At 42.6% G+C, this 21,905-nt stretch overlaps 1 protein-coding gene across 3 annotated transcripts in view; it reads right to left on the minus strand.

Annotated features, from left to right (window-relative positions):
* LOC142466196 (putative cation-transporting ATPase 13A5) overlaps positions 1-21,905 on the minus strand; it is a 74,094-nt gene that overhangs the window by 34,283 nt on the left and 17,906 nt on the right. For 2 of the 3 annotated variants that reach the window (XM_075571066.1, XM_075571067.1), the window contains exons 2-11: positions 6,391-6,564; positions 5,643-5,777; positions 5,032-5,102; positions 4,518-4,598; positions 3,329-3,398; positions 2,551-2,685; positions 2,390-2,462; positions 1,765-1,896; positions 1,190-1,360; positions 113-270 (exon numbers count right to left, since the gene is read on the minus strand). In XM_075571066.1, coding sequence (XP_075427181.1) covers positions 113-270; positions 1,190-1,360; positions 1,765-1,896; positions 2,390-2,462; positions 2,551-2,685; positions 3,329-3,398; positions 4,518-4,598; positions 5,032-5,102; positions 5,643-5,777; positions 6,391-6,564 — 1,200 coding nt within the window. Of the gene's footprint in view, positions 1-112; positions 271-1,189; positions 1,361-1,764; positions 1,897-2,389; positions 2,463-2,550; positions 2,686-3,328; positions 3,399-4,517; positions 4,599-5,031; positions 5,103-5,642; positions 5,778-6,390; positions 6,565-21,905 lie in introns of those variants that run through there. The other variant, XM_075571069.1, reaches the window with a different exon arrangement.

Raw genomic sequence — 21,905 nt, forward strand, 5'->3', positions numbered from 1 at the left:
GGGCTCACTTCTCCGCTTCACATAAGATTACAACAATATTCTTAATTGGGAAGGTTTGCTGCTGATACATATAATTCAGGTGCCTAGAACTGTCAGCAATGCTAATACTTACTCCACTCATTGCAAAGACACAAGCTGTGTATATAACTCCAATCATTGACATTCCTACAAGCACCATAAGGAACCTGATGGCATCTCTGTGAAGCTTAAAGTTAACTGGTTTGGGGTACAGAATTGACCTCACAAGGTCTCCTTTTGCCGTGTTGAATCCTACAAAAACAAACACATACATTAACAAATACTTAAAGCTGCACTTCAAGCAATATCCTACATTTGTGTTTTTTTTTTTATAATAAATCAGGTCTGTACAATGAGAAAATACTTGTAGCATTTAAAAAAAATGTAAAGACATTTTAATGTATTCTAATGTAACAAGCATTTTTGTTTCTATAGCAACCATTTACAAAGTCACATCCCCTTCCTCTTCTGAGACAGGCTCTGGCACACCCTTTTTGCCCTCTCTCTAGCAGTGCACCAATTGTATCCAGTGCCTGCCTGGTCACATGATCTTCCCCACAGAACTTTGCATCTTGTGTACTCTTCTGCAGCACTGACACTGATTTAATGAAAGGGTGTGCAAACTTTTTGCCCTCCACCCCCTGCCTGCTGTCCCCCATTTCTCGCGCCCCCCTTACCTAGTCTGAAGTGTCAAATGACGCCCCGGGGTCATGTGACGTCACGTGCCCAAGCGGACTGAGTCACAGTAAGGGAAGTTACAGAGGCCTCGCGCAGTCACCCGGCATTTAATTTAAATGCCTGAGGGAAGAGCGCGGGACTCTGTAAGCACTGCGCACTCCAAACAAATCTTGCACCCCTCACTGCACGTGATTTAATGAACCCCCAAGTCGAATCTTTGCCGATCTAACACAGGAGAACGTATTGTTCGGCAACTTTGCTAATCACGTGTCGGTGTGCAGATTGTATTGATGCACATATTGAATGGCGAAAAAAAAAAAAATCAATTTAAAATTATTTCACTATTGGTCAAAACAAGCCGCGGGATTCCGAGGAACGGATTGGGACTGGGTCGCCCGTCTCTGTTGAAGACCTCCCCTAGGAGAACGGCACAGTGATCTATTGCAAGGAAAGGGCTTAAAACCAAGTTCAAATCCAAAAGTAGATAACACACCAGTTTGTAGCACAACAGCTTTCACTAGGCCACTGCTGGATGCCTTTGTTTGGATGACCTCTGTTCCGCAGAACAGGACATGTCTCCTGTAATCTTCACCACTGTGTGTCTTCCAAGGAACGGAGTTATCCACATGAGGTAGTGGGGTCTTTGTCACAGGAATACTCTCTCCTAAAAAGATCAATGGGTGGTAGATGGTTGATACAGTATGAAAGAGTTACCAAAGTAATCTAATGTATGTAATTAAATCATTTTGCAAAAGATATGAGTCCCCTGTGTGCTATAGTATACTGAAATATAGCAGATAACGAAATACATCAACGATATTGGTCACTTTTATCAGACTAGTGCTATAGCAGAAATTCACTAGCGTTGCCGACTGTATTATAGATTTAAACCATTAGTGGCATTGTTTCAAGGATTACATTGCATCATGTTTTACCCTAAAACCTACTGTTTATCATAAATCTAATGCTGCTATTACACCAGATTTACAGCACTCGTGCGTTAACAAATCTAATTGTATAGATAATTTCTAAGCCAGAATGTAAGAAACACAAAGTTGTATACTGTACCTGTTAACATGCCTTCGTTTACTATACAGCCTCCTGTAATTAATATGGCATCACAAGCTAAATAGAGCTTCTTTCCAGGTAAAACAATGACATCTCCCGGGACCAAATAACGAGATTCCACTTCTTTAACCACTGTGGAGAAGTGTAAAATCTAATCAGAATCTCATCTAAAAATTAGCAATGATGTTTGTTTGCACTCCGATCTAGAGAAGTAATGGCAGTTATCGCTTTATCAGGAGGAGAAAACCTGCAAGGGAATGAGGGGTATTTATTGAAATCAACTGACAACAAAACAAAGGAAATACAGGTACAAAAAGCTCCATTGTTATTAAATCAAACACATGGTGAAATCACTGAGTCCTGATTTTAGAACCAGAGATGTATCAGCTTTTCAGATTGGTCTGTGACACATTTTATCAGCCGGGGAAAAATATCCAACCCCAAACTAATCAGAATTTACACCATCTGAAAATAGTCCATATATATGCAATGTATCATACAGTTGAAATAAAGTAAAAGCACTCAGCCATGTAACACCTGTTACCAGTTGAATGGATTAGCATCTGGAGGACTCTTTTATTCAATTCAGTTACAATCATGAAAGGTACAGAATGATCTCACTCACCTCCATGTTTCCGAAGCACAGTCACCATCATGCTGTTATGAGACTCAACCAAGTTGTGCAAATTAACAGATTGCTAGAAAATCACAAATGAAACATGTGTTATTCGGCCATCTCGTGACAGGAGAACTCAGCGCCGCCGGGAGACACACGTGGATACATACCGTCCTCAGATTGTATATCGTTGCAGCAATAGACAGCAGTGTCATAACTACGAGGACTACGGAGTATTCAATGTATCCTGTAGCAAACCAGAGGCTGAGCGAGAAGGCTTGGAACACATAGAAAGGGTTTAAAACCTGTATAAACAAACACAAAATACAGGTCAATGCAAATAGGCTGCTTTGGATTCCAAGTATATTACAAACTAGCAGCATGTATATAAGAGAGGCACCTGCTAAGGCTGCGTCCATAGTTTAGCAGTCAGCGCTCCTCCGCGCTCACGCTGAGGCTCGTCTGCGCAATCAGGAGCAATTGCATGAACTAGCAGACGAGCCAGCGTGCGCGATCGTCACTGGGCTAATAGCCCGCGAAGTGCCAACGTCACGGCAGGTGATGTTGACGCTGCTTCGCTCCGATTGGAGGTTTTCAGCCACAGCGCGCTCAGAAATAGGTTCTGCTGTCGGCTGAAAATCCCTGCGCCTCAGCACGCCTGCGGACGCTCACGAGTGCCCCCTTTCAAGACATACTCATTGAGGATGACCGGGCTCATCGCGGAGCGTCCGCACGGCTCAGCGCGGCCTGTCCTCCTATGTACGCAGACTGAGGGAGAGTATACTCTAAGCTGATATCTTGGTAAAATGGGGGAGTCATTCAGAAGTTTGGCTTTCAGGAGCAAATATGACAAAAGTGACCGGCACTAAGCCATGTTACCGCATTAATTTCTGTAAATATTATATATATGTATTTCCCCAGAATAAAAGGCACGGCGATGCACCTCACCTCTTTGAAAAGCAGCTTCCAAATTGGGACAACTTCTACCTCAATTGTATTTGGTCCACACACTTGTTTTCTGCATAAAAATACAACATTTATTACAATAAAAGAGTCAAATGTAAGTTACACATATAAAAGCATTGGAAAAGGGTATACAGGCATACCCCGCTTTAAGGACACTCACTTTAAGTACACTCGCGAGTAAGTACATATCGCCCAATAGGCAAACGGCAACTCACGCATGCGCCTGTCAGCATGTCCTGAACAGCATTACCAGCTCCCTACCTGTACCGAAGCTGTGCGCAAGCGGGGAGACTATAGAGCCTGTTACAAATGCGTTATTTACATCAGTTATGCACGTATATGACGTTTGCAGTACAGTACATGCATCGATAAGTGGGAAAAAGGGAGTGCTTCACTTTAAGTACATTTTCGCTTTACATACATGCTCCGGTCCCAATGCGTATGTTAATGCGGGGTATGCCTGTATTGTTTTCTAGGAGCTGTATTGATTTTGAAGAATGACTGTTTAGGATATGGTTAAAGCAGCAATCTCCTGCAGAAGTCTATATTAATTAAACCCATAACATTAACCTTATTATCGTAAGAGTAATAATAACCTCCCAATATGTAATATTTCAAACACTTATATCTCTTGATTAGAGCATTTTACCAAGATATCAGCTTAGAGTATACTCTCCCTAAGTCTGCGTACATAGAAGGACAGTTTTTATTTATTTTTATCTGATAATATCTATATGTAAATGGGGGAGTCATTCAGAAGTTTGGCTTTCAGGAGCAAATATGACAAAAGTGAGCGGCACTAAGCCATGTTACGGCATTCATTTCCGTAAATAATATATAGATGTATTTCAGACAAAATGATGGCAAAAACTTATCATAACAGACCTACAGTAAATTAAAAAATGTTATTGAGATACTTCTAACATTTGATATTAATGCAAGAATAGGAAATCTTTTCTTTGCAAAACACAGAAATCTTGGTAAATAGACTACAAGTTTTTTATTGGCAGAAAAACGGCAGTGCACTGCTAAGGAGACCAGGAGGAGGCTCACGGTTGCAGCAGCAAAAATTTATTGCATAAAAAAGATTGGACTAAATGTCCCCCCTAGCCACAGCAATAGTCCACCAACGCGTTTCGGGCTCTATGCCCTTTCACAAGTTTTTTATTACCTGATTTCTTGCTCTTCATCAGTTAAACCAGAACCAAACGTTGAATGTATGTCTGAGCATGAGTGCTCGTCTTCCAGAACCCTGCGGTATGGACATAAGAAGAGGTGACTCACAGAGGGGATCACGTGTAGGGTTCCATAGGAAGAGGTGACTCACTGAGGGGATCACGTATAGGGTTCCATAGGAAGAGGTGACTCACAGAGAGGATCACATATAGGGTTCCATAGGAAGAGGTGACTCACTGAGGGGATCACATGTAGGTTTCCATAGGAAAAGGTGACTCACTGAGGGGATCAAGTTTAGGGTTCTATAGAAAGAGGTAACTCACTGAGGGGATCACGTATAGGGTTCTATAGGAAAAGGTGACTCACTGAGGGGATCACATGTAGGGTTCCATAGGAAGAGGTGACTCACTGAGGGGATCACGTATAGGGTTCCATAAGAAGAGGTGACTCACTGAGGGGATCACGTATAGGGTTCTATAGGAAGCTACTATCTGAGCAGTAAAACTCACCCGATTTTCTGAAACATTCCTTCCAATGTGTTCCAGACATATTGAATTTTCTGCACTCTTATACATCGTACCTGTCATAAAAAATGCCCGTTTATATTTGCCTTGTTTTTATGAGTAAAAGTTATCCTGACCCAAAGTAATCTAAGCAACAAGAAAACTCATTATATCCAGTAAGTAAAACTGTGACTCATTATCAGAAAATGTAATTCATAGAGAACTCCTGGGGCACATGTAAGTATAAATGGCGGAGTCTGCTAAATATAAACAATCAATGTCTCATTCTCTCAGGAGCTATGTCATAGAGAGAGGTGCTATTTGTTTCCAGTGATAGAAGTTGTTCAGGACCAGCCATATACTGCCAGACTCCTCTGTTGGGTGGTAAATTATTACTGCAATATTCATGTATTTTATGTGTTTGTTTTGGGGGAAGGGGTTTAACCGAGTGCGATACTAACTCTGTTTTAACGGAATTTGATGTATCCGGACCTCTGAGTCTTAAATGAAGATGCAACTACAGTATATATATATAAATTGTGTTTGTTTTGGTTGCTGCTGAAGGAAAATGACTCAGTTCTGGTCAATATACAGTAACTCTCTCCCGACTAATTTACCTTGCATTCTGGCTTTATCAATGCTTTGATAATGAGAGACTTTTCATCTGCAATCATCCTGTCCTCTTGTTTGTCACCCGGGGTATAAGGCTGGATCCACAACACTTTCTTTCTACAATATTTCTTAAAGTCATCCTACAGAAAGAATAAGCAGGGAGATATTAGTACACTGTGATACCATCAGAATATTGCATGAATGGAATGAGCCGTTTAATTGTGTTCCTACCTGCATACAATACAATACCTGCATAAAAACAATACAATACCTGCATACATACAATACAATACCTGCATACATACAATACAATACCTGCTTTGGCTCCAAAAGCCAAAAATTGGAGTGAAACAACCCAAATTGTTCAAAATTCACTATTTCGCTTTTTAAAAGTGACAAACTACTGTAGCAGACCTGCATCTTAAGTTACATTTCAAAAGTAATCAAACATGCAATGGCCATTGAATTTCTAGCGCTCATCAAATTTGTTGCAAACTTTTTGGTAAAAATCTATTTTTTTGCAGAACTAAAAATGGTGACATTTGCATAGTTTGTTTAGGCCTGCGATACGTTTGTACATCTCTCCTGAAAAACAAACACATCTTACTTGTTAGTTTTATATTGTTTTTATACTGTCCAAAGACGAGTAATGGGCAGAATGAGTCAGGAGTTACAGACCACACGTGAATCACAGATGTAACACAAGTAGCAACACAGATACAAAGCTGAATCAACTCAAATTGTGAGACTCACTGTGGTTCTGAGCAACACAACATCAGCTTCTTCCAACGTGCACGGAACACAGTGACACCAGACATCCCACTCTGGCTTCCAATAAAACAGCAGCAGAAGGAACCCAAGAGAACAGATGTACCCGAGAATACACAGGGCGTGTCGCCACCTCTCTGTTCTGTAACCGAACAGCTCCTGTGAAAGCAAGGAGACACATCATTATGTTAACAACATGTTTTACAATGATTGTGTATTGATAAAGATGATTGTATACTGTATATATCCAGTGTGCAGTGTAAATGGGAGACTACGGTTTAAATCCCAGACCAGTCATATTTAGATCCAGCTTGAATTTTGATTATTTAACGGTGATATATTTTATAGCAAAAAGCCACCAGTGAAATTGAGGCAGTGGGTGACTCTTAGAGTAAATTGATACCCTTTTGATGCCCTAATGTTGTTATTTTAGAACATATGTTATATTAATATGTCTGTCCAACATAACAGTTACCACGTGTGTGTGATACACCCGAAAAGTGAATAAACTAAGCATTGCTAATCCATTAGTTCGACCAATTATTAATGGGATCAATTATCATTAGATCTCATAATCTCGAGTGAAATAATGTATGGTTTATTTAAGATAGAATCTTGCATGAATGTACTCCCTGTTATAAAGGTGTCTTTAGTAAGTAAATAACAGCATACAGTATGTTTATAACATATTCACACTGAGCATGTTTTTATCACAATGAAAGGCATTTTAATTGATAGGTTGTCTTCAGTATAAAATAAAACATTTATTTCTAAAACCTTTTGACTCTTTGGTGGTTTAGATCATTATGTACTGTATATGTGCTGTATATGTACTGTACTGTATATGTGCTGTGCTGTATATGTACTGTACTGTATATTTGCTGTACTGTATCTGTGCTGTACTGTATCTGTAATGTACTGTACATGTACTGTGCTTTACATGTACTGTGCTGTATATGTACTGTGCTGTATATGTACTGTGCTGTACTGTATATGTTCTGTATATGTACTGTGCTGTATTTGTACTGTGCTGTATATGTACTGTGCTGTATATGTACTGTACTGTACATGTACTGTGCTGTATATATACTGTGCTGTATTTGTATTGATATTTCTTATACTGAATATTATTGTTTTTCTTCAGATCCAGAAAAAGAGGCTCAAATCTTCAAGTGAGTGGGATTGAAATGTTAAGATGAGTAAGAAGCCGCAGTGTGCAGTCACAGTGTGTCACTTGTACTGTTTGCATGTGCAACTTTTCACAATTCCTGCAGGAATGGCTTTAATGATAAATAATAAAGGGAAGTAAAGATACATAGTTACAAATAAAACAAATCATTTTGTTGTCTACCAATTAAATCAGCAGCTTTTTAAGGAGTTTGTGAAAGCTATGAAGGTCAGAGAGTGCACATCTATATGCTGCTTGCCCAAATAATGTGTCTGTGTGTTATGCGACATCACTGTATATCTGGACACATTGTGCAATAATATACAAAGTCCACATTCATTTCTGTTTACATTATGGAAAATTCCAGGCAGTGTTAATTTGTTGACGAATAGATGCCCTGCATTATTACCCATCCTTAATGCTATAATTGGGGAACAGTAATTACAATAAGCATACAGAAGATTACTCTTATCCTATGCACAATCTCTTAGCATACACACCCATACAGACTATACCTTCCCTAAAATTAAATGGCAATACATTATATAAAACCATACGCTTGAATTACTGGGAAGGCAGGAAGCATGTTTGCAGGTAATGAGCCACATTGCTCTCGGGTACAAACATTGCGTTTAAAGAATCAATTACAATCTGTAACGTAGGGGGGTTTTGTTTGTTTTTTATTAAAAAATATTTTATTACATTTGAATAATAAATAAAGTTAAAAGGAAAACAACAAAACGCATTAGAACACGATGAATACTATAAAGAAACCCCTATTAATGCTATTAGTAATGTGTACATATCCATGGGGAAAATATAACAAATCTTTAAGTTAGGTACAGGAATATATGTAATTAAATAAAGTTATATGATATTATAAGTTCCTTGATAAAGTAAACTTGTACGAAACGCGTAGCTGCGTTCATCTTGTCCTCTTTTTCCCTGTATGTTAAGCTAGCATTAAATTATTCTTTTTTGCATTTATTTGGAGTGGCCTGGTGTGTTTTTCCTGGATTTCTACTGCAGGATGTCCGGAGCTGTGCTCCATCCAAACCCACTCTCTTACAGGAATATATGTAATTAAATAAAGTTATATGATATTATAAGTTCCAGGTGACAGAAAATAAAATATGTTTTTCAACATCTAGTATATTCTCCCCCATCATCACATGTTAAATGTGAGCGTTTATCAAGATTATATTTTTTGTAAAAATAGTTTAAGATATTTTTTGTGTTTAGATTTCAAGAGCAATTTTATAAATTATTTACGCAGCCACCTCTTAAAGGCACATATAGCACATATAGCACATATAGCACCTGGTGCTCTGATCTTCATGGAAACCTTCAAAAGGAGGAATGAGGAAAGAAATAATGAAACTGCATATGAAGCGATTTGCCCAAAATCACACAGAGATAGTCTTTTGTGTGTAGAAGGCAATGTTGATTTTTTGTAGATTAAATGGCATTGCAGGTATACTCTCTCTCCCCTGAAACAGAGCACGCGGAACTAAAACATACAAACTGAGTATAACCTAGATATTTCTAGTGACAACTAAAGCTTGCACTTTATGCCACGGCACAAAATCCCTTCCATACCCTGGCACACACAGAGACAACCCATGCATACACAGTAAACACAGAACAGACACACACTGATGCACACACAATGACACATTCACACAAGTGCATTGAAAATAGACAGTGATATAACTAAATGATATACACGGATATGCACATGCATGTACAAAGATGCACACAGACCCACACATACTTACAGTATATACTTTAGTTGGAGTCCCCAGCACAGCTTGTGAGTATCCTAACTATTATAATACTGCTGCTCTGCATCTCTGGGGCTTTTCCCTTCACTTTCTGGAAAAGACGTGTGTGTTTTAAGTTTGCCAAAAAAAAATATTTTGAAATGGGAGCTACACTCAGACGGTGTTATAAGTGGGTCTGCGTTTTAGCGGATCGCGCTATAACCGGGTTGAGCTGTATGTATATATATATATATATATATATGAAAGAAAAAAGAAAAGAAAACAGGCGCACACCTAGTGCATTAAAGTTTACCAATAATTTTATGGAACATTTAAAACCAGACAAATGCCCACTCACAAGTAAAACTTCTTCAGGGGAAGTCATCATCGATGACGAAACGCGTAGGGCGTGGCTAGAGCAGACATTTGTCCCACTGAGAGCAGACTGAGAGGAACGCAGCTTGTGGGAGGCTCGGTAAAGCAGTTCAGTGGACACATCGTTTGGCTTGATTGGTGGTGCAGCAGCTAGAGGCAGTCAGGAGAGGCCTCGGTTTCCTGGAGGGACTTCCGTTTTGTGCGGGACACCAGACCGGGTGAGCGTCACTTCCGGTAGGAGACCGCGCACGAGAGGACACCATTACAGGCTCGAACGGCACCACTGGCTTATGAGGGCCAATCTCATAACTGCTTTCAAATAACGCTTTACTTGTGAGTGGGCATTTGTCTGGTTTTAAATGTTCCATAAAATTATTGGTAAACTTTAATGCACTACAGTAGGTGTGCGCCTGTTTTCTTTTCTTTTTTCTTTCATAGGTATTCCTAGGGAGTTGTGATCCCTTATAAACAGGCTGCCTATACCTGGATGCATTCATTTGGAACAGGACTCTGTGACTTTTAAGGTTTTAAAAGTTTTTTGGAAAAAGTTTTTATTTTCATTTTTTCATATTTTTTATATTTTTTATATTTTATATTTCATTCAAGATATTTTTTGTATTACAACACACAATTTTTTTTCCAGAACCATTTTTAACTATTTTGTCATGTACACTTTGTATTAAAGTTATTACACATTTTATCATAGAATTACATAGGGTTTTTGAATTATATTATTCCACCTTAGCCACCCCATAGGTTGTATCAACGCAGTTGGCTACTTATTCACAGTTAGGCAGGTTGTTGCATTAGGCGCTCCTTTACCATTTCTGTTTTGTTTTGATATATATATATATATATATATATATATATATATATATATATATATATATATATATGTACAGGGGCTGTGTCTGTACTCCCCTGGAATCCCCCAATGTGGCTCAGTATCTTTAGTGGACACTCACTTTTACAACTCTGCGATCATCCTATTTTTGCTACAGGACACTTCTACTTATCATCTGGTGGTGACTATTGCATTTATACAGCATGGTTCATGTATTGTGTTTATCTCACACATATTACCAATTTAATACTGGTTGTTTAGTGGTACTATCTATATAGATATATTTAGTGTCCTCATTTCATTAACCCTTTTATTTTTTGACCGGCCGGTCTTGGGCTTTTATGAGCAGGTTATTTACTTATGTCTGGTGACATTCACCTGCATACTATCATTTATTGCAGTATGTATTACGATTTTGTGTATCAACCAGAATTTATGTCTTTTAGGGTTCCAAGGGGACGGTTTTATTTTTTTGTATAATTCATGTGTTTTTATTGAAAACATTCTATCATCATTTATTATTGCTAGAGTGCTTTTGGTGAGATTCTTTCTCTTCTTTCTGTTATATATATATATATATATATATATATATATATATATATATATATATATATATATATATATGTAGAGGCATCAGTACCATGTTAGCCGAGCTTCAATAATCAAAAAATAAATGATACCATTCTGTGGCTAACGAAATGCTTTTATTTGTGCGAGCTTTCGAGATACAGTACACTGATCTCTTCTTCCGGCGATGTTACAATGAATGAAGCAAAGGTATACTTAAAAACCATTTGTTGTAACATCGCCGGAAGAAGAGATCAGTGTATCTCGAAAGCTCGCACAAATAAAAGCATTTCGTTAGCCACAGAATGGTATCATTTATTTTTTGATTTTATATATATATATATATATATATATATATATATATATATATATATATATATAACAAGAGAAAGAAAGCGCACGGCCCATAGCATAAAATCATTTACATTTAATAAGAAAGGGGGAGAAATAGGGAGGGGGTAGAAATAGGGAGGGGGGAGGGAAACAGGCTCACTCACAAGAGAAGTACAAATAAAGCAAGTTGTGAACATTAATTGTCACCGCCACATCAGGTAGATCGGCCGTCAATGTCCACGAGTAGAGTCCTCAGCAAACTTCACAGAGCTCCGGGAAGAGCCTGTGTTCTTGATGTTACAGTCCCAGCACACCAGCTAGCTCCAGTGAGCAGTAAATGCTGTTAGCCTCCTGCAGCTTCAGAGACGTGATCCAGCCACGATACACCGTCCCTCAGTGATGACGTAATGACGCTGCTTACGTCCTGATGCGTTTCGTCACTCATGGGTAACTTTTCAAAGGATACTTGTTTCTAGCAGTAGGTGGTCTTAAATACCCTCCCTGTTCCCTAGCAAACCGTTCACAGCGTTAATAATTAATAATTAGTTCTAGACAACTAAACATTCATGCGCTTTCTTTCTCTTTTGTTTTAGATTCCTTGTTGGATTTGGTTCATTCCCTTGAAAGCAGCCTTCACCCAGCTGGAAGGAGTGTTCTACAATCAGGACATTCAAAGGGACTGGTTTTTTATAATTTTCTTTTTATTATATATTTTTTTATTTATTGCACTGTGTAGGTTTCTTGTTAGTCTATGTTCTTGTGCTGTTTTATTTGTGTGTTGTAGATGATGCTTATGGTGTGTTTCTAGTACTTTATTGTGAGCATACATACTTTATTGCCTTATTAGAGGTTGATTGATTTATTATTAGTTTATTATTTTTTGTTTGTCACGTGGCACTACTTTGTTTGTTTTTATACATATATATAAATTTTAAGTTATGGTGGGTGAAAAAGGCGACAAAAAAACCTCCACCGTTAGCATACAGCCAATAAAGAATATCACTTGTGAGCACATTCACATGTCTTAGACAGGTCTGCAACCCTGCCTTTCACCATTATCACCTAGCGTACAGTGCTTCCACAGCAGCAAGGAATTCTGGGAAATGACATGCAAATGCACACTTAGTGTGTCACCTTTTGCCTGGAATATCCATTCACATGGAGCCCATTTAAGCTGATGCATCGCCGTTCACACACCTTTTAAACACAGCATGGGACTAGCAAAGCAAGTACAAATCACTCACATACATGTTTCAGCCTTGATGGGTATCATCAGTGTGAGGTTGGTTTATACTTGCTTTGCAATATTTCTAGGCTGGGTAGGTTTACCATTACATTTTAAGTTATGGTAGGTGAACCTACCGTAGCCTAGGTAAACATAGGTAACCTAGGTAAACCTACCCAGCCTAGAAATATTTCAAAGCAAGTATAAACCAACCTCCAACCCTGACCCGGCTATACGACTATCACTCTGCACTCCGGACGCGCTCACGCGGTGGGAGGTTGGTGAATACTAACATCCCCACCTCAGCCTCGCGGTCCCGTTTTGTTTGTGGTGAGCACTCGTTACAAAAGTGCAGATAAAATCCACCACATTTATAAAGGGGATGGATAATCTGATTTATGAGGAGAGGCTAGCTAGATTAGATTTGTTTACATTGGAAAAGAGGCGTCTAAGAGGGGATATGATAACTATATACAAATAAATTCAGGGACAATACAAGGAGAAAACACTAGGGTTAGGGAGTGATCACAGAACCACACCAATTGAAACAAATAATGAATGAATAAATGGTAATCCAAAAAAGTGGGTGCAGACTGTGAACTGAAAAGTGAATCAGAAAAAGGGGGGAAGGAAAACACAAAATGGATGTGTCTCCTAAAAGTATTCACTATACTGCACTCCTACTTGATTTAAAATGTAACTTTTAATATATTTACATAAAACATATGTTACCAAAACGTCGTGTATTGTGCATTAAGAATAAATTAAATTGACAATCTGATTTGGGTACTTTCACTTGATCTGAATTGGGTACTTTCACTAACACTCAGTGCGCAAGCATTCCTGCTCTTTATACGATATGATTATTTGGAGTGTGCTGTAGAATGATTCACTGATCAAAATGCTGTGAACAATTGCTTCACTATGCTGTGAATCATCTACCCTCCATCACCATACTATCAGTAGCACTTTCATATACATTGGATGGTAATACACTTCCTACTGACATCCCTAAGTGCTCTGTGGTTTAAAAGTCTAAGCAGGACTGTTGTATTTTCACGACACAATCAGTCACTGAGTTTGTAAGTTATATTTATAATTACACATGTACCTGATCTCATAGGTGCCCCAGAGGGGTTTATACCCTGACTATTAGCGTCCTGTGTCCTGTAATCTCTACTACAATTTGTTGTTTGAGACCATTCCAACGCACATTCACTGACACGGACGCTAGGTATTGTCAATTTAATTTATTCTTAATGCACAATACACGACGTTTAGGTAACATATGTTTTATGTAAATATATTAAAAGTTAAATTTTAAATCAAGTAGGAGTGCAGTATAGTGAATTCTTTTAGGAGACACATCCATTTTGTGTTTTCCTTCCCCCCTTTTACAATACAAGGAGCTTTCAAAAGAACTATTCATCCCACGGGCAGTACAAAGGACTCGGGCATCCCTTAAGGTTGGAGGAAAGGAGATTTCACCAGCAGCAAAGGAAACGGTTCTTTACAGTAAGGGCAGTTAAAATGTGGAATTCCTTACCCATGGAGACTGTGATGGCAGATACAATAGATTTGTTCAAAAAAAGTTGTACATCTTTTTAGAAAGGAAGGGTATACAGGGATATACCAAATAAACATGGGAAGGATGTTGATCCATGGAGTAATTTGATTGCCAATTCTTGGAGTCAGGAAGGAATTAATTTTCCCCTTATGAGATATCATTGGATGATATTTCACTAGGGTTTTTTGTTTGCCTTCCTCTGGATCAATATACTGTAAATACAAATATAGGATAAAGTATCTGTCGTCTAAATTTAGCATAGGTTGAACTTGATGGACGCATGTCTTTTTTCAACCTCATCTACTATGTAAGTGTAGCAGGCTTCCCCGTGGCCCCCCTTTCCTCCGCAGGAGAACAGGGACCCCGTGTGAGGAATCCACTCCTGGCTTTTCTCGTAGCCTTAATTCTCACTAAATTCCCTCTTTGGAATCAACAGCAGCTGTGCGGGCTTTCACTGCAACCTAGCCATGTATTCAGTCATTGGAGCAGTGCCCTTACACCCTCCTCCTGGGATTGGCCCGCTGGCCTTTATATACTGCATTCACCACAATGCTTCTCTGCCGAGCATAATCCTTCCTGGATGTTACCTATGTTCTGCCACAAGCCCCTGGCTTGTTATCTCTATGTACTAATCTCTGTGTATTGTGTTCCAGGGTTAGTTCCTGTTTTCTCCCGTGACTCTGCTTTGATGTGTTCCAGCGCATTGCTTTCGTTCCTGTGTTCCTGGTTCCCGGAGGCCTGTGTCGCCTGCCTGGACTTAGCAACCTGCTGCTTACGCCCCTTGCAGAGGTTGCTGTTTTGACCCCGTGGCCTGCTGCTCAGTCTACCTTTGCAGAGGCCAGCTTAGACTCCTGCGCTGAAGCACCCTGGAGACCTGCTGTGTGCTATCTCCCTGGAGCCCGCAACCTGCTGCTTCTACCGTTAGCAGAGGTTGCTGTTTGAACCCTGTGGCCTGCTGCTCTTTCTCCCTTCGCAGAGGCCAACTTGAACTCTTGCGCTGAAGCACTGGTTTACCAGTGCTGCCTGGCGGTGTGCCCACTCCGGTTTGTCTTCCCTTTCCTAGACCAGCGCCATGGGCCGTGGATGCCACTCGCGCAAACCCCGTTCCCGACCTGCAGTGATTCTGTAGAAGCAGGAGGACCTGCTTGATTTCCTGTTGCCGACTCCCTTCTTGGACTACGACTACCCAGACATCTCCATCCAACGACTACGGTGTTCTCTCCAGTCCAGAACATGGCCTGTTTGACTATGAACTTCGCACTCTGTTTGCGCGGTCTAAGGTCGGTGATTTAATTACCTGGCCTCAGACACGCGGTCCGGCCCCGGTTTGTGGCGAGCAAAACCGTAACACCCCCGTGGTATGTCGGGGAGCTGCGGGGGCGGTCGCGTCGCCCGGGACTCCCAGCGGCCTCAGTTGCCGCTCGCCGCCATGTTTTTCATATCCGCGCATGCGCGGAGTGTCACATATGCGCAGAAGGTGTCCGACGGCCATATGAGGTTCGCACATGCGCAGTAAGTATCTGGAGTTGCGGCGGCCATTACCTTTAGCAGAGGGATTCCCTAAGGTTGTGCCTGCGCATAGAAGAGCAGCGGCGGCGGCTATTACAAGATTGTGCATGCTCAGTATAGTTTGCGCACGCGGCCCCAATTGTAGAAGGCTCTCTGGGGAACTGCAACTCCCAGCAGCCCCAGGGGCTGGAGCTTGTTAAGCTTTGTCAAGACTCACACGCAGGTTTTACCTGTTTTACCTGCCTGTGAGTCTTGACAAAGCTTAACAAGCGAAACGATCGTCGACAGAGGTAATTATATTTACATATGTGGCAGTATCAGACTCTACATGTATTTAGCAAGCTGTGTTCTATTACTTAACTTTAAGGCTGCGATTTATGAGGTGAATGGTTCTGAACGCCATCAATAGTATCTAACAGCAAGAACATCTGACATTTAACCCAGGGGGCTATCAGCACAGACGCAGGACTCACCTCTTCGCATAGCCTGGCAATACAGTCTCTCAGCTGATACCCAGGAGGTGAGAGACTCAGTGATTAGCACAGAGCGTGGGGAGGCAGGGCGCAGGCTTCATTGCTCGGTGGAGTATATGCTTGCAGACATTGATCGCAGCCACACGCCGGGAGAACCAGCAGTCCCACTGTGGCTGATTGTTCCCAGCTGCAGGCAGAGCTACGATACCTGCTTAGCAGCTTACAGTCCACGGGTGCTGGTTTCTCTCTTCCCCCTGTAACACAGCTTACCAGTGCAGCTCGGCAGCTCAACTGCTGCTGAATTTCACTGCGCACAATCCGTTAGAGCTACTACACTATATATACTCTCTCCCGTGGCAAGGGGGTAGTATTATTAGTATCCAAAACGGAGACTGTAGCCCTCATCACTCAGGACTTATAGTCATCTGATGCTGCCACATCATGAGACCGATATTAGGGTCTAATTAGAAGTAGCAATCTACTATTAGTATAGTCTTAGATTACCACTCAGAGAGCATTTCAGTATATCACAAGGGTTGAACACTATGATTTCAATGATATAGAATACAAACTATACCTTAGGAGAGCTACTTAGGGGACTGTAACACTACTATTCATACCACAGTTCCAAGCTCCAGTAGGAAATTAACCCTTAATTTTTGCGCCCTTTTTTCTGATTTCATTGCACCATCTATTTTAATCATAAGTATTCTAATAAAGATTATTTTTAATATTGACATTCATCATTACTGATACTTGAGTGCTAACTTAAACTGAGTACTTTCTTTCTTTGGTATATTTGTTGCACATTTCTCAGTATAGCACCGTATCTACATTACTAACTATACACTATTAGCTGAGCAGGGGTTTCCTACTAGTTTCCCTTTTCTCTCCCCCCTCATACCCGTGGTATATATATGTGTTGTGAGATCACCAGAGGGAGACCCTTCTATTTGGAGGACCTCATCACTGCGACTTCGGCGCTGGATGTGGACGGGTCCTCTTCAGTTGTTCTGCTATAACCGGGTGCAGGAGCCCTGGGCAGGTACAGTCACCAAGTGCACCAACATTACCGGTTCCACACAGGCGCTGGGTTTCTGAATTCTTGAGACACCTGGATATAGGGTGTGGGTCAATGGCCCTAGGGGGTCAGAGTTATTTAGCGATACTATCATATGGTTGATGTATGTTGTTGTAGTGTGTTTATCGGCCCCTATAGTAAACTGTTTATATATACGTTTGGTGTATGTGGTTATTATATGTGGGTCCTGTTTTATTGGGTATTCTACCCTTAGAACCCTACACAGGTGGAGGCGCTGTATATATGAGTATCGTTCCAGAAGATACACCACAGGCTCTCACTGGCGGCGGTTCAGGCCTCCTGTGAACGTGACAGGTAAAGCACCACTCCTGGTAATACATATACTGTAGATTCCCCTCACATGCACCTTATCTGCGATTGGGGGTGGGGGAGGGGAACTGTGTTACGTAACATAACTATATAAACACCCATATTACAGCACATGTATGTGAGACCCGTACTATGTTAGACACACTAAAATCTAAGGGTCTCAATGTAGATATTAATTTGGCAGCTCATACATAAGCCAATCCCCTTATCCTCTAAGACAGCGGTGCGCAAACTGGGGGGCGCAAGATAATTTAGGGGGGGGGGGGGCGCGGGATGCGTGCGGGGAAGCCTGGGGGCGGGCAGAGCTGTGCGCGGGCGGTCAGAAGCTCTGTGCTGAGGCTGCTTCCCTGCTCTGGGGGCGGGGCCTTGCAGAGGGGGCGGGGCCTTGCAGAGGGGGCGGGGCCTTGCTGCTGTGTCTGCCTGCAGAGGGGGCGGGGCCTTGCAGAGGGGGCGGGGCCTTCCCTGCACACAGACAAGCCGTCCTCCTCCTGTCTGTTACCCGCCCGTTTTCAGCAGCAAATGGGGGGACCTGAGCACGCTTAGTTACTCCCTCCCACCCCCCACCAGGTGTGTGTGTGTGTGTGGTTGAGTGTGCTGTGTGTGTGATGATTGAGTGTGCTGTGTGTGGTGATTGGGTGATTGAATGTGCTGTGTGTGTGTGGTGATTGAGTATGCTGTGTGTGTGGTGATTGAGTGTGCTGTGTGTGTGTGGTGATTGAGTATGCTGTGTGTGTGGTGATTGAGTGTGCTGTGTGTGTGTGGTGATTGAGTGTGCTGTGTGTGTGTGGTGATTGAGTGTGTGTGTTGTGATTGGGTGTGTGGTTGTGTGCTGTGTGTGGTTGAGTGTGTGCTGTGTGTGGTAATTGAGTGTGCTGTGTGTGTGTGGTGATTGAGTATGCTGTGTGTGTGGTGATTGAGTGTGCTGTGTGTGTGTGGGGATTGAGTGTGTGTGTGTTGTGATTGGGTGTGTGGTTGTGTGCTGTGTGTGGTTGAGTGTGTGATGTGTGTGGTGATTGAGTATGTGTTGTCTGTTGTGATTGTGTGTGTGGGTGTGTGATTTGAGTGTTGGTTATGTGTGTTGTGATTGTGTGTGTGGGTGTTGTGATTGTGTGGGTGTTGTGATTGAATGCAGCGGTGCACAAACTGGGGGAGAGGGGGGGGGGCAAGGCGCCCCGGGCACAAGATTATTTAGGCGTGGCGCGTGTGGCAAAACCTGGTTGCGCAGGCGAAAAAGATGGGACGGGCAGCCGAAGATGGGACGGGCAGCCGAACAGGATAGTGCAGGTGGCGGCCACGTGATTTGGAGGTACGGGGAGGAGCACGCCCGAGCGCTGTGATGTCAAACACCCCTCCTTCCGGTGTCTGCCCTGCAATAGCGCTGTGTTCCTGCTCTCCTCCGCTGACAACCTGCTTCGCTGCGATCCTCTGCGAGGGAAAGGGTAGGCTGCCACTATATCACTCATACTATGAGCTGCGATCCTCTGCGAGTGAGAGGGTAGGCTGCCACTATATCACTCCTACTATGAGCTGCGATCCTCTGCGAGGGAAAGGGTAGGCTGCCACTATATCACTCATACTATGAGCTGCGATCCTCTGCAAGTGAAAGGGTAGGCTGCCACTATATCACTCATACTATGAGCTGCGATCCTCTGCAAGTGAGAGGGTAGGCTGCCACTATATCACTCATACTATGAGCTGCGATCCTCTGCGAGGGAAAGGGTCGGCTGCACTATATCACTCATACTATGAGCTGCGATCCTCTGCGAGTGAGAGGGTAGGCTGCCACTTTATCACTCATACTATGAGCTGCGATCCTCTGCAAGTGAAAGGGTAGGCTGCCACTATATCACTCATACTATGAGCTGCGATACTCTGCGAGGGAAAGGGTAGGCTGCCACTATATCACTCATACTATGAGCTGCGATACTCTGCGAGGGAAAGGGTAGGCTGCACTATATCACTCATACTATGAGCTGCGATCCTCTGCAAGTGAGAGGGTAGGCTGCACTATATCACTCATACTATGAGCTGCGATCCTCTGCAAGTGAAAGGGTAGGCTGCCACTATATCACTCATACTATGAGCTGCGATCCTCTGCAAGTGAAAGGGTCGGCTGCCACTTTATCACTCATACTATGAGCTGCGATCCTCTGCGAGGGAAAGGGTCGGCTGCACTATATCACTCATACTATGAGCTGCGATCCTCTGCGAGGGAAAGGGTAGGCTGCCACTATATCACTCATACTATGAGCTGCGATCCTCTGCAAGTGAGAGGGTAGGCTGCCACTATATCACTCATACTATGAGCTGCGATCCTCTGCGAGTGAAAGGGTAGGCTGCACTATATCACTCATACTATGAGCTGCGATCCTCTGCGAGTGAGAGGGTAGGCTGCCACTTTATCACTCATACTATGAGCTGCGATCCTCTGCAAGTGAAAGGGTAGGCTGCCACTATATCACTCATACTATGAGCTGCGATACTCTGCGAGGGAAAGGGTAGGCTGCCACTATATCACTCATACTATGAGCTGCGATACTCTGCGAGGGAAAGGGTAGGCTGCACTATATCACTCATACTATGAGCTGCGATCCTCTGCAAGTGAGAGGGTAGGCTGCACTATATCACTCATACTATGAGCTGCGATCCTCTGCAAGTGAAAGGGTAGGCTGCCACTATATCACTCATACTATGAGCTGCGATCCTCTGCAAGTGAAAGGGTCGGCTGCCACTTTATCACTCATACTATGAGCTGCGATCCTCTGCAAGTGAAAGGGTAGGCTGCCACTATATCACTCATACTATGAGCTGCGATACTCTGCGAGGGAAAGGGTAGGCTGCACTATATCACTCATACTATGAGCTGCGATACTCTGCGAGGGAAAGGGTAGGCTGCACTATATCACTCATACTATGAGCTGCGATCCTCGGCAAGTGAGAGGGTAGGCTGCCACTTTATCACTCATACTATGAGCTGCGATCCTCTGCGAGTGAGAGGGTAGGCTGCCACTATATCACTCATACTATGAGCTGCGATCCTCTGCGAGTGAGAGGGTAGGCTGCCACTATATCACTCATACTATGAGCTGCGATCCTCTGCGAGTGAGAGGGTAGGCTGCCACTATATCACTCATACTATGAGCTGCGATCCTCTGCGAGTGAGAGGGTAGGCTGCCACTATATCACTCATACTATGAGCTGCGATCCTCGGCAAGTGAGAGGGTAGGCTGCCACTTTATCACTCATACTATGAGCTGCGATCCTCTGCAAGTGAAAGGGTAGGCTGCCACTATATCACTCATACTATGAGCTGCGATACTCTGCGAGGGAAAGGGTAGGCTGCACTATATCACTCATACTATGAGCTGCGATCCTCTGCAAGTGAGAGGGTAGGCTGCACTATATCACTCATACTATGAGCTGCGATCCTCTGCAAGTGAAAGGGTAGGCTGCCACTATATCACTCATACTATGAGCTGCGATCCTCGGCAAGTGAGAGGGTAGGCTGCCACTTTATCACTCATACTATGAGCTGCGATCCTCTGCAAGTGAAAGGGTAGGCTGCCACTATATCACTCATACTATGAGCTGCGATACTCTGCGAGGGAAAGGGTAGGCTGCACTATATCACTCATACTATGAGCTGCGATCCTCTGCAAGTGAAAGGGTAGGCTGCCACTTTATCACTCATACTATGAGCTGCGATCCTCTGCAAGTGAAAGGGTAGGCTGCCACTATATCACTCATACTATGAGCTGCGATCCTCTGCAAGTGAAAGGGTAGGCTGCCACTTTATCACTCATACTATGAGCTGCGATCCTCTGCAAGTGAAAGGGTAGGCTGCCACTATATCACTCATACTATGAGCTGCGATCCTCGGCAAGTGAGAGGGTAGGCTGCCACTTTATCACTCATAATATGAGCTGCGATCCTCTGCAAGTGAAAGGGTAGGCTGCCACTATATCACTCATACTATGAGCTGCGATACTCTGCGAGGGAAAGGGTAGGCTGCACTATATCACTCATACTATGAGCTGCGATCCTCTGCAAGTGAGAGGGTAGGCTGCCACTATATCACTCATACTATGAGCTGCGATCCTCTGCAAGTGAGAGGGTAGGCTGCCACTATATCACTCATACTATGAGCTGCGATCCTCTGCGAGTGAGAGGGTAGGCTGCCACTATATCACTCATACTATGAATGTACAGGTGATTGAGTGTGCTCTGTGTGTGGTGATTGAGTGTGCTGTTTGTGTGTCGTGATT

This window comes from Ascaphus truei, chromosome 14 (genome assembly GCF_040206685.1).
Source record: "Ascaphus truei isolate aAscTru1 chromosome 14, aAscTru1.hap1, whole genome shotgun sequence".
In the NCBI taxonomy this organism is placed as follows: Eukaryota; Metazoa; Chordata; class Amphibia; order Anura; family Ascaphidae; genus Ascaphus; species Ascaphus truei.